The sequence below is a fragment of the Rana temporaria genome, chromosome 1, assembly GCF_905171775.1.
Source record: "Rana temporaria chromosome 1, aRanTem1.1, whole genome shotgun sequence".
NCBI lineage: Eukaryota > Metazoa > Chordata > Amphibia > Anura > Ranidae > Rana > Rana temporaria.
Genome location: NC_053489.1, coordinates 650637356 through 650650110, shown reverse-complemented (window position 1 = coordinate 650650110; position 12755 = coordinate 650637356). Strand labels below are relative to the sequence as shown.

The window sequence follows — 12755 nt, the reverse complement described above, 5'->3', positions numbered from 1 at the left end:
TCCGTTTATGCGGTGGTACTACGCCGCCTTGTGTGGCTAAAATGCTGGTCTGCGGACCAACCCTCCAAGAAGGCCTTGGTGGATTTGCCCTTTAAGGGTGAGCGGCTTTTTGGGGCGTCCCTGGATGACATCATTAAGGATGCCACAGGTGGTAAGAGCACACTGCTCCCACAGTCTGGGAAGGGCAAGGAGCCTCGCCGTAGGCAAGGGCCCTCTTTTACTACCCCAAAGCGGTTTATTCGTGTGCCCAGTGCGGCGTGAAAAAGTGTGCAAGGTGCTAAGGCGCCCGCTGCAGGGCAGAAGCGCCCCTGGTTCCGCAAGCCTAACATGCGGACAAACCTGCTTCCGCATGAAGGTCTGCCCCCGCCCGTGTCTCGGGTGGGGGGACGGCTTTGCGGCTCGGTGGAGGTCTCTTCTCTCCGACCATTGGGTTTGCGAAGTAGTTTCCTCGGGGTACAGGATAGAGTTTCTCTCTTGTCCACCAAACAGATTCTTTCCTTCCAACCTCCAGCTTCCTCCGGTTCGCCGGCAGGCTCTGTCAGGGGCTGTCCAGGATCTTCTGGTCAGGGGGGTGACTGTACCAGTTCCCTCGTTGGAATGGTTTCAGGGGTTATACTCCAATCTGTTCGTAGTACCCAAGAAGGAAGGGGTCCGTCCAATCCTGGACCTCAAGGCCCTCAATTGCTTTGTCAAAGTGCAAAAATTTCAAATGGAGTCGGTTCGCTCGGTAATAGCAGCACTCCATCAGGGGGACTGCATGGCGCCCTTGGATATCATGGACGCATACCTACATGTTCCCATATGCACGAAGCACCAGAGGTTTCTGCGATTTGCGATCGGAAAGGACCACTTTCAATTTGTGGCCCTCCTGTTCGGCCTGGCCTCGTCACCATGGGTTTTCACCAAGGTGCTCGCCCCGATACTGGCCCTGCTGAGACAGCGAGGGATCGCTATCGTGGGATATCTGGACGACCTTCTCCTGAGAGCTTCCTCAGGTTTAGAGTTAGAAGAGGACGTGTCTATCATGTGTCAGACTCTCCACGAATTTGGTTGGCTTCTGAATATCCAGAAGTTGGTGTTGGTTCTGTCTCTGCGTCTGGAATACCTAGGGCTAGTCCTGGATTCCGCGGAGGCGAGAGTTTTTCTCCCAACAGAAAAACTCCAGACACTGCATTCTGCAGTACAGCAGTTGTTGACCCAGAAGTGGTCGTCTCTTCGATTCTGCATGAGGGTTTTGGGTCTGATGGTGGCCTCTTTCGAGGCTGATCCTTATGCCCAATTCCACACCAGGGAACTACAGAAGGAGATTCTGTCACGTTGGGACAAGCTCCCGTCTTCTCTGGATTACCAGATTCAGTTGAGTCAACTGGTCAAGTCTTCCCTGGTATTGTGGCTGACGTCTCCGGTGCTTCGGACCGGGAAGTCTTTTCTGCCGTGCCAATGGACAGTGGTCACGATGGTTGCCAGTCTCTCCGGCTGGGGGGGGGGGGGTGTTTGAGGCACCCAGTCAGCCCAGGGGCGCTGAATCAATGTTCTGGAACTCCGAGCAATCAAGCTGTGCCTTGCCAGGTGGTCCCTGTAGCTGCAGGGCAGACCGGTCAGGATCCAGTCCAACAACGCCACGGCCGTGGCGGACGTCAATCATCAGGGAGGCACATGGAGTTCAGCTGCAGCGACGGAGGTCGCGCACATCCTTCGGTGGGCCGAAAGGTCCCTTCCGGCTCTGTCGGCCGTGTACATTCCGGGAGTACAGAATTGGCAAGCCGACTTCCTAAGTCGCCAAACACTAGACCAAGGAAAGTGGTCACTTCACCCGGAGGTGTTTTCAGAGTCTGTGCCTAAAGTGGGGCACTCCAGACGTGGACCTTCTAGCATCCCGTCTCAATCGAAAGGTGCCACGGTTCATGGCCAGGTCAAAGGACCCGTGGGCGGATGCGTCAGATGCGTTGGTGGCACCTTGGGGTCACTATCGATTGATTTACGCCTTCCCTCCTCTGAAGCTTCTTCCTCACCTGCTGCGCAGAGTGGAAGCCGAAGGGATTCCAACAATCCTGATCGCCCCAGATTGGCCGCGCCGCTCCTGGTACGCGGACCTGGTGCGTCTGGTGGCAGACACCCCCTGGCGTCTACCCCTGAGAGAAGATCTTCTGTCGCAGGGTCCGATCTTCCACCCTGCTTTACAGTCGCTGGCTTTAACGGCGTGGCTGTTGAGAGCCAGGTACTGAAGGACCGAGGCCTGTCAGGCTTGATGGTCTCTACCATGCTGCGTGCCTCACGTAGGATTTACCATCGTACGTGGAAGGCCTACATCTTTATGTGTGAGGAGATGAAGTGGCACCCTCGTACATACGTGGTGTGGTGTCCAGGATTCTGCTGTTTTTACAGCGGGAGTGGATCAGGCTCTCGCCTTGAGTACGGTTAAGAGTCAGATTTCGGCTCTGGCTGTTTACTTTCAGCGACCCTTGGCGGCGCACTCCTTGGTGCGTACGTTTGTACAGGGGGTCCGGCATGTGGCCCCTCCGGTGCGCCATCCACTACCCCCATGGGACTTGAATTTAGTCCTTTCGGTGCTTCAGGATGCTCCTTTTGAGGACATTCGGAAGATCCCTTTGTTGACTTTGTCACAGAAGGTGTTTTTTCTGGTAGCGATTACATCGATCAGACGAGTATCTGAGCTGGCGGCCTTGTCTTGCAAGGCTCCCTACTTGGTCATCCATAAGGATAAGGTGGTGCTGCGGCCGCAGCCGTTTTTTCTCCCAAAGGTCGTTTTGGCTTTTCACATCAATGAGGACATTGTTCTTCCATCCTTATGTCCTCAGCTGAAAAACCAGAAGGAGGCCACTTTACATTCCCTGGATGTGGTTTGGGCCCTACGAGTGTACTTATCTGCTACGGCTCCGTTCCGGGAAGTCTGACTCACTGATCGTGTCGGTGGCTGGTCCCAAAAAGGGTCTGGCAGTCTCGTCGGCCACCATTTCTAGGTGGATCCGACATGTTGTGCTTCAGGCCTATGCCCTGAAGGGGCGGGCGCCTCCCTTTCGGGTTACGGCGCATTCGACCAGGGCGATCGGTGCCTCTTGGGCTTTCCGGCATCAAGCCTCTGTGTTACAGGTGTGTAAGGCAGCGACCTGGTCGTCAATCCACACTTTTTCAAAGTTTTACAAGGTGGAAGTGAGTGCATCTTCGGATGCCTCCTTCGGCCGCAAGGTGTTACAGGCGGCAGTTTAACGTTGGAGATCCTCCGTTGAGTAACTCCGGTTTTGTTTGGGGTGTAACTTGGTTTGCTGTGTTGTTTACCCACCCCTCGAATTTTTTGACACGGCTTGGGGACGTCCCTAAGGTCCATGAACGGAAGAGAAAATAGGATTTTTGTACTCACCGTAAAATCCATTTCTCCGAGTTCATGGATGGACACAGCACCCACCCCTCCTTTTGTTTGTACTGCTTGTTACGAACTGGAGCTGCTAGAGCAGGGTGTGGGTTATACCCGGGGAACCACGCCACCTGGGAGGAGCTGCACTGAGGAAAGTGTTGTTAACACTTAAAGTGCTTTGTTTCTGCCTAACTCTCCTGAAGGAAGCGGATATAACCCTAAGGTCAAAGGCTGCTGTGTCCATCCATGAACTCGGAGAAATGGATTTTACGGTGAGTACAAAAATCCTATTTTTCCTATTAACTACCCTTCTCTTTGAGCGCTACGATTTTTCTCAAAGTGAACTTTATTAGTATCTTTCAGAGGTAAGACTGTACTATTATAACCTTTTTAAAGTGGAGGTTTTAAAATTCAAATTTATTTTATTTTGTGTACGTTTATTAATCTTGAACCTCTGATTTGTGACTCCTTCAGAAAACATCTGTGGGGCAAACTGGTACCTAGTGGAAAGTTCATGCCTGAAAATCGCCATCACTAAGGAAAACTACGACAACTCCAAGCTGGCCTGTCGCAATCAGAATGCTGCGCTGGCCTCTCTCACCTCACAGAAGAAAGTGGAGTTTGTGGTGAAGCAGCTGCAGAACATGCAGGTAGTTATAATAATAATAATAATTATAATAATAATAATAATACATTTAATAGACCACAGTGCCAAGTGTTGCAGTCAAACCTGAATGTGATGACTGCATGCACTAGCAAATTGGCTGCATCGTGTATGAGGATGACAAGGGGTGTTTGAGACAACGCGAGGTCTTAACCACTTCAGCCCCGGAAGAATTTACCCCCTTCCTGACCAGAGCACTTTTTGCGATTCGGCACTGCGTCGCTTTACCTGACAATTGCGCGGTCTTGCGACGTTGCACCCAAACCAAATTGATGTCCTTTTTTCCCCACAAAGGGAGCTTTCTTTTGGTGGTATTTGATCATCTTTGTGGTTTTTATTATTTTGCGATATAGACAAAAAGTAATATTTTTTTCTATAATAAATATCCCCCAAAAATATATAAAATTATTTCTTTATCAGTATAGGCCGATATGTTTTCTTTGACATATTTTTGGTAAAAAAGCGTATATTGATTGATTTGCACAAAAGTTCTATAGTCTACCATATAGGGGATAGTTTTATGGCATTTTTATTTTATTTTTTATGAGTAATGGCCACGATCGGTGATTTTTATTGTAACGCGACATGGCGCACACATCAGACACTTTTGACACTATTTTGGGACCATTGTCATTTAAACAGCGATCAGTGCTATAATTAATTACACTTGCAGGGAAGGGGTTAAACACTAGGGGGCGAGGAAGGGGTTAAGTGTGTCCTAGGGAGTGATTCTAACTGTGGAGGCTGGGCTACAAGTGACACGACACTGATCACTGCTCCCGATGACAGGGAGAAGGAGATCCGTGTCCTGTCACAAGGCAGAACAGTGAAATGCCTCGTTTACATAGGTATCTCCCTGTTCTGCAGCTTCATGACACGATTGTGGACATCAAGTCCGCGAGTCCCGCGGGCATGGTCGCGGAGCAAGCCGTCAGCGGTAAATACAAAGCAACCTACCAGTAAGTTGCTTTGCGCAGCCGTGCAATTCTGCTGAGGTATATCGGCGTTAGCCGATCAGTAAGTAGTTAATAAAAGTGTAAAATCAAGTATTGCCTCTAAGCTTGGAGTATTATTAATGGCTGTAGGGCTATTGGGGGGTAATGTCATCAGTAGTTGGTGTATCATGGAGGAAAGTGGAACAAGATAGCAGAGGTTATGTGTAAACGGCTTTACAGTATCTGCCAGATTTATAATTCTGTTTAGTTGGTCTTGTAGTTCACAAATCTCTGCCTTGCTGATTCACAAAAAACTTCCCATGTCATCCCCATTTTGTCCAATGGATAATGAACCAGCATCACCTGCTGTGTGTTCAGACAGTTGACCGAGGAGGTTATAAAACTAAATCCCATGTTAGCAATGCAGTGCGGCAGACATATGTGAATCGCAATACCGGAAGAACATTAGTAAAGCATATTTTCCTTTTTTTTTTTTGCAGAAAGCATATGAAACTCTAATTATTCTTTTGCACAAAACTATTTGCATTGCTAATCTTTTTTTTTTTTTGTGTGTTGCAGCCAAAGACTGAGCTCACACCCTGGGTTGGACTCCGGAAGATCAATGTGTCATACTGGTGCTGGGAGGACATGTCACCTTTCACAAACACCACTCTCCAGTGGCAGGCTGGGGAGCCCAGCGATGCCGGCTTTTGTGGTTACCTGGCCGAACCATCATCCACAGGCCTAAAAGCGGCAACCTGTATCCACCCAATCAATGGCAGTGTCTGTGAAAGACCAGGTGAGAGCAGAGGGGAAAGTGGTCAATAATGAAGAGTAACAGATCCATACCTCCTGTCCTAGAATTAACCTAAATGGCTTTAAACAAATCTTTTTGGGTCATTTGGGCCCATTCTCCCTGATGTATTGTGACAACATGCAGTAAGACCGTATTCTGGAATATCTGGTAAAATGGCCTCTTTCTTTTTTTAAATAATCAGAGTGAGCATATGCGTATTTGGTTACTGTGGTTTACTGCATCCTTTTTGTGTTTCAAATTAGCGTTGACTTGCACAGTGGTTTTGGATTCTGTGCCGAGTTTCCTGTTTTTATATACAGTATTGGTGAGGTATATAGATCATGTATTGCTTCTTCTGAAGCTTTAACTTTGCCAGTGTTTGTTTTTTGACTGATGCATTCTGTCCAACTTTTCTGACCTGCAGCCAATCACAGCGCAAAGCAATGCCGGACTCCTTGTGCCTCCAGGTCGCAGTGCTCAGAGTGTACCAGTGCCAGCTCTGAGTGCATGTGGTGCAGTAATATGAAGCAATGTGTGGATTCCAATGCTTATGTGGCCTCTTTCCCCTTCGGACAGTGTATGGAGTGGTACACAATGAGTAACTGTCCCCGTACGTATATATCTTCTGTCTGGTGTAACACAAAATGTTGGCAGACTTTCGCTGCTAGAAAAAATGCTCTCTCCCCCCTCTCTATTTTTTCTCTTCTTTCTCCCCCCTCTGCCTTCTTTCTCCTTCCCCCTCTGCCTTCTTTCTCCTCCCCCCTCTGCCTTCTTTCTCCTCCCCCCTCTGCCTTCTTTCTCCTCCCCCCTCTGCCTTCTTTCTCCTCCCCTCTCTATTCTTTCTCCCTCTCTCTATTCTTTCTCCCCCCTTTCTCCCCCCTCTCTATTCTTTCTCCCCTCCTCTCTATTCTTTCTCCCCCCTCTCTCTCTCTTCTTTCTCCCCCTCTCTCTCTCTCTCTTCTTTTTCCCCTCTCTTCTTTCTCTCCCCCCTCTCTCTTCTTTCTCTCCCCCCTCTCTCTTCTTTCTCTCCCCCCTCTCTCTTCTTTCTCTCCCCCCTCTCTCTTCTTTCTCTCCCCCCTCTCTCTTCTTTCTCTCCCCCCTCTCTTCTTTCTCTCCCCCCTCTCTCTTCTTTCTCTCCCCCCTCTGTCTCTCTCTTCTTTCTCTCCCCCCTTCTGTCTCTCTCTTCTTTCTCTCCCCCCTTCTGTCTCTCTCTTCTCTCTCTCCCCCTTCTGTCTCTCTCTTCTTTCTATACCCCCTCTGTCTCTCTCTTCTTTCTCTCCCCCCTTCTGTCTCTCTCTTCTTTCTCTCCCCCCTTCTGTCTCTCTCTTCTTTCTCTCCCCCCTTCTGTCTCTCTCTCTTCTTTCTCTCCCCCCTTCTGTCTCTCTCTCTTCTTTCTCTCCCCCCTTCTGTCTCTCTCTCTCCTTTCTCTCCCCCCTTCTGTCTCTCTCTCTTCTTTCTCTCCCCCCTTCTGTCTCTCTCTCCCCCCTTCTTTCTCTCCCCCCTTCTGTCTCTCTCTCCCCCCTTCTGTCTCTCTCTCTCTTCTTTCTCTCCCCCCTTCTTTCTCTCCCCCCTTCTGTCTCTCTCTCTTCTTTCTCTCCCCCCTTCTGTCTCTCTCTCTCTCTTCTTTCTCTCCCCCTTCTGTCTCTCGCTCTTCTTTCTCTCCCCCCTTCTGTCTGTCTGTCTCTCTCTCTCTTCTTTCTCTCCCCCCTTCTGTCTGTCTCTCTCTCTCTCTCTCCTTTCTCTCCCCCCTTCTGTCTGTCTCTCCTTTCCCCCCTTTTTCTCCTCTCCTTTCCCCCCTTTTTCTCCTCTCCTTTCCCTTTTCCATATTTTTATGTATTTCTCTACTTTTTCAGAGTTTCCTCCCAGTGATTCTTTTTTTCTCCCCCCTCTGCAGCTGAGAACTGTTCCGGGTATCGTACATGTGCTCAGTGTCTGGAGCAACCTGGCTGTGGCTGGTGTACAGACCCCAGTAATACAGGCAAAGGGCAGTGTATGGAGGCCTCGTTCCGCGGACCAATGAAATTGCCCAATGCGTCAGCAACTGCAAAATCCAGCTACTCTGAGCCAATACTGGATGTCGGCATGTGTCCTGCAGAGAATCATTACAACTGGTCGTTTATCATGTGTCCAGGTATCTTGATAAAAATTATATGAACTGCCAGAATAACACACTACTGAATTTCCTATTAAAGGATCAGTCCACAAAGAGCCGGTATTGTGATTTTTAGAAGGTGCTCTGAGATATTTGCGCTGAGCTCCTGGATAAGCACTCTTGCCCTGACCATTATGGCAGGGTTCTTCTTATTTATTTTTTTCCTAAATTTATTGAGACTGTCACAGGAGGAGCTGGAATGCACAAATTCTGGGGGGAGCAAAACGTACAAAACTTCAGGTGGATGGGAACAGAGTTGGGAACTATGGCAGGGAGACCTCAATGTTGGGGTATTCTCAAGAGTCAGGGGCTGCCTCCTGCAACCAAAATATATCTCGTGTTGACTGACCCTTTAAAGTTACACTGTAGGTCAATTTACAGAGACCTAATATCAGAGTTTTTACTTTTGTTTTTTGTAAATAAGAATCTTCTCCCTTGTGTAGCTAAAAAATGTAGTTGGACACCTGTATAGCAGTCTAAACAAGTCCCATATCCAGTGACCATGAGATGCACAAGCCTCATAAAGTAAACAAAATCAACATCTTTCACCTTCACTGACTGAGCCAAACCTTCACCGCTGCCCACCAGTGTAAGGGGATCCCCCCCGCTGCCCACCAATGTAAGGGGATCCCTCCCCCGCTGCCCAACAGTGTAAGGGGATCCCCCCCCGCTGCCCACCAATGTAAGGGGATCCCTCCCCCGCTGCCCACCAGTGTAAGGGGATCCCCCCCCGGCCACCGCCCCCCCATCCACCAACTGCCCATTAATGTAAGGGGATACTTCCACCAGTGTAAAGTGGTCCTTATTCCACTGACCAGTTCACTGGCCATCAATGTACTGGGATCCTTCTCTGCTAATCACCAATGTAAAGGGGGTCCTTCTCCCACTGGCCACCATTGTAAAGGGGGTCCTTCTCCCACTGGCCACCATTGTAAAGGGGGTCCTTCTCCCACTGGCCACCATTGTAAAGGGGGTCCTTCTCCCACTGGCCACCAATGTAAAGGGGGTCCTTCTCCCACTGGCCACCAATGTAAGGGGGGTCCTTCTCCCACTGGCCACCAATGTAAAGGGGGTCCTTCTCCCACTGGCCACCAATGTAAAGGGGGTCCTTCTCCCACTGGCCACCAATGTAAAGGGGGTCCTTCTCCCACTGGCCACCAATGTAAAGGGGGTCCTTCTCCCACTGGCCACCAATGTAAAGGGGGTCCTTCTCCCACTGGCCACCAATGTATAGGGGGTCCTTCTCCCACTGGCCACCAATGTAAAGGGAGTCCTTCTCCCACTGGCCACCAATGTAAAGGGGGTCCTTCTCCCACTGGCCACCAATGTATAGGGGGTCCTTCTCCCACTGGCCACCAATGTAAAGGGAGTCCTTCTCCCACTGGCTACCAATGTAAAGGGGGTCCTTCTCCCACTGGCCACCAATGTAAAGAGCGTCCTTCTCCCACTGGCCACTGGTTGAGAGCACTTCACTGGCAGCCAATGTGTGAAGAAGCACTTTTCGACAGACCACCAATGTAAAGGTGTCGTCCTCCTGCTGACCACTTCATTGGTCACCAGTGTGACGGAACAGTACCATTTTCACTGCCTGCATTTTCTTTTCTGGCCTTTTATAAATTTTTGTTTTTCATTAATACTAAGAACACTGTTATATTGTGCAGCCCTGAGGGTGGAATCGTTTTTGTAGGTCACATTCCTTATGCTTTATTACTGTATATCTCAACTTGCTGTTCATGCCAATGTGCCCTACACTAGATCTAGTAATAGAAGGCGCTCTGTGAGACCCAAGAGTTATTTCAAGGATTCCTCTATATTAAAAGGTTTGAGAGAATCTGCTGTAAATGAACTTGGCCTAAATATGAAGTTCTTAGGCTAAGGCCTCATCAATGGATAAGGAATTTCTCTTCTGTCTAACAGCTGAGGCTGTTTGTTTTCATGAAGGTGGAGACTGCATGTGACACGTAAATGACACACAAATGTAGAGAATGAGGAAGTAGAGCATGGATTCGGGTGTTGCATCTGTCCTACATTTTGCATATAGTTTGTGTCTGTGGTTTCCTCAGTAGAGAGCTGTCATCATTTTCTAGTATGGATATGAAGTTTCTGTGTGCTGTCTTTGTAGCCTGCCAGTGTAACGGACACAGCAAGTGTATCAATGAAAGCATCTGTGAGAAGTGCGAGAACCTGACCTCCGGCAAGAACTGCGATACCTGCATCTCTGGTTACTATGGAGACCCAACCAATGGGGGATCTTGTCAGCGTGAGTACCACAATTTCCGACCATCGCTGCACGTTACAGCACTTAGAATTCAGACACACATTGGGGACTTTTTAAAAACAGGAAATATTGCTTTTAGTTCTTGCAGGGTGGAGCACCAGACACGCACTAAGCTAAATATAGAATTCAAGTGCCATGCATGTTTACGATTTAATCTAGCAAAGAATTTGTCATTTTTTTTTTTTAAATACATTTTTATTGCTCTGATACTTCTAGTTGACCTTTTCTGCTTCCTAGGTCAGCTGCAGGCTCACTGGACAGAAGCGAATGATGCAAATGTATTGTCCAGTAATAAAGTGTGTAGGGGGTGAGGTAGGAAGCCCCAAGGCTGACTCAGGAAGTAAACTTGTCGCCTGTCTGGTTATCCAGTGTGTAAATTGTAAGATTGGCTGACTAGAATTTCAGAATTACAAATTGTAAATAAAACGCCATCTACAGCCAACGTTTCTATTATACAGTGGGGAAAATAATTATTTGATCCCCTGCAGATTTTGTAGGTTTGTTCACTTACAAAGAAATGAAGGGTCTATCATTTTTATCATATTGTATGTATTTTAAATAATAGAGGCAGAATATCTACCAACAATACAGAATAAAACATATGATACAAATGTTATAAATTGAGTTGCAGTTCAGTGAGTAAAATAAGTATTTGATCCCCTACAACCAACAATAATTGTGGCTCCCGAAGACTGGCTACAGTATGTGCTCATGTGGTATGCAGATTTGTCCTATCAATGTAAGAAGAAGCTCCTAACAACTCCTCGTTATGTGTATATAAAAGACACCTGTCCACAGAATCTTTCTTCCATTCAAACCTCACCTCATCATGGGCAAGACCAAAGAGCTGTCATAGGACTTCGGGGACAAGATTGTAGACTTGCACAAGGCTGGAATGGGCTACAAGACCATCAGCAAGAAGCTTGGTGAGAAGGAGACAACTGTTGGAGTTATTATTTTAAAAATTGAAAAATACAAAATAACCATCAATCGCCCTCAGTCTGGAGCTCCATACAAGAGTTTGCCTCATAGAGTAAGGATGATGATGATGAGCAAAGCGAGGGATCAGCCAAGAACTACACGGGAGGAGCTTGTGAATGATCTCAAGGCAGTTTTGGGACCACAGTCACCAAACAAGCCATTGGTAACATAATACACCGCCAAGGATTTGGAGAAAGTGCTGACCAAAATTGAGCTCTTTGGCATTACTTGCTGTGTTTTGGAGAAAGACAAATGCGGACTATGACCCCAAGAACACCATCCCTACGGTCAAGCATGGAGGTGGAAACATGATGCTTTGAGGCTGTTTCTCTGCTAAAGGCTGACTTTGTCGCATTGAGGGGCCATGTATTGTAAAATCTTTGAGAACCTTCTTTCCATAACACTGAAAAGCTATCGTAGATGAGTCTTCCAGCATGACAATGACTTAAAACATACCGCCAAGGTAACAAAGGAGTAGCTCAGGAAGAAGCACGTTAAGGTCATGGAGTGGCCTAGCCAGTCTCCAGCCCATTATCCTGTAGAAAATTAATGGTTGCTAGGGGGGTGCGGGGGGTGCAGTCCGCACCGGGTGACACCCGCTAGAGGGGTGACACCATCCCGTTTTTTTTTTTTTTTAGCTGACATGCCCAACCTGCCCTGTACCACCCCAGCCTGCTCTGTGCCACTCCAGCCTGCCCTGTACCACCCCAGCCTGCCCTGTATCACCCAGCCTGCCCTGTACCACCCCAGCCTGCCCTGTACCACCCCAGCCTGCCCTGTACCACCCCAGCCTGCCCTGTACCATCCCAGCCTGCCCTGTACCACCCCAGCCTGCCCTGTACCACCCCAGCCTGCCCTGTACCACCCCAGCCTGCCCTGTGCCACCCCAGCCTGCCCTGTGCCACCCCAGCCTGCCCTGTACCATCCAGCCTGCCCTGTACCACCCCAGTCTGCCCTGTACCACCCCAACTTGCACTATGCCACCATAACTTGCCCTATACCACTCCAACCTGCCCAATGCCACCCTAACTTGCCCTGTACCACCCCAACCTTTCCCATGCCATCCCAACTTGCACTATACCACCCCAACCTGCCCTGTACCACCCCAAACTACCCTATATCACCCCAACATGCCCTATACCACCTTAACCTGTCCTATACCACCCCACTACACCAACCTGCCACTATACCACTCTATACTACCCTAACCTGCCACTATACTGCCCTATACTATCATTTACAGGGGCTGGTTTGGGGTGCGCCCCGTGGCCATGCGCTGCCTGCTTGGTGCTGGGCAGCCTAGACCGAGGGGAGGTGACACCATGTTTTACCGCACCGGGTGACACCAACCCTAGTGAAGCCACTGATTTGGAGAAAATCTGTTAAGAATGGACCAAAATTCCTCCTGAGATGTGTGCAAACCTGGTCACCAACTACAAGAAACGTCTCATCTCTCTGTGATTGCCAACAAGGGTTTCTCCACCAAGTACCAAGTCATGTTTTGCTTGGGGATCAAATACTTATTTTACTCACTGAATTGCAACTCAATTTAACATTTGTGTTAATGTGTTTTTTT

At 48.7% G+C, this 12755-nt stretch overlaps 1 protein-coding gene across 3 annotated transcripts in view; it reads left to right on the top strand.

Annotated features, from left to right (window-relative positions):
- Positions 1-12755, top strand: part of ATRN (attractin) — a 337196-nt gene that overhangs the window by 166524 nt on the left and 157917 nt on the right. For all 3 annotated transcript variants that reach the window (XM_040335496.1, XM_040335495.1, XM_040335497.1), the window contains exons 15-19: positions 3848-4023; positions 5552-5771; positions 6193-6378; positions 7663-7899; positions 10043-10180. In XM_040335496.1, the coding sequence (XP_040191430.1) occupies positions 3848-4023; positions 5552-5771; positions 6193-6378; positions 7663-7899; positions 10043-10180 (957 nt within the window). The remainder of the gene's footprint in view (positions 1-3847; positions 4024-5551; positions 5772-6192; positions 6379-7662; positions 7900-10042; positions 10181-12755) is intronic.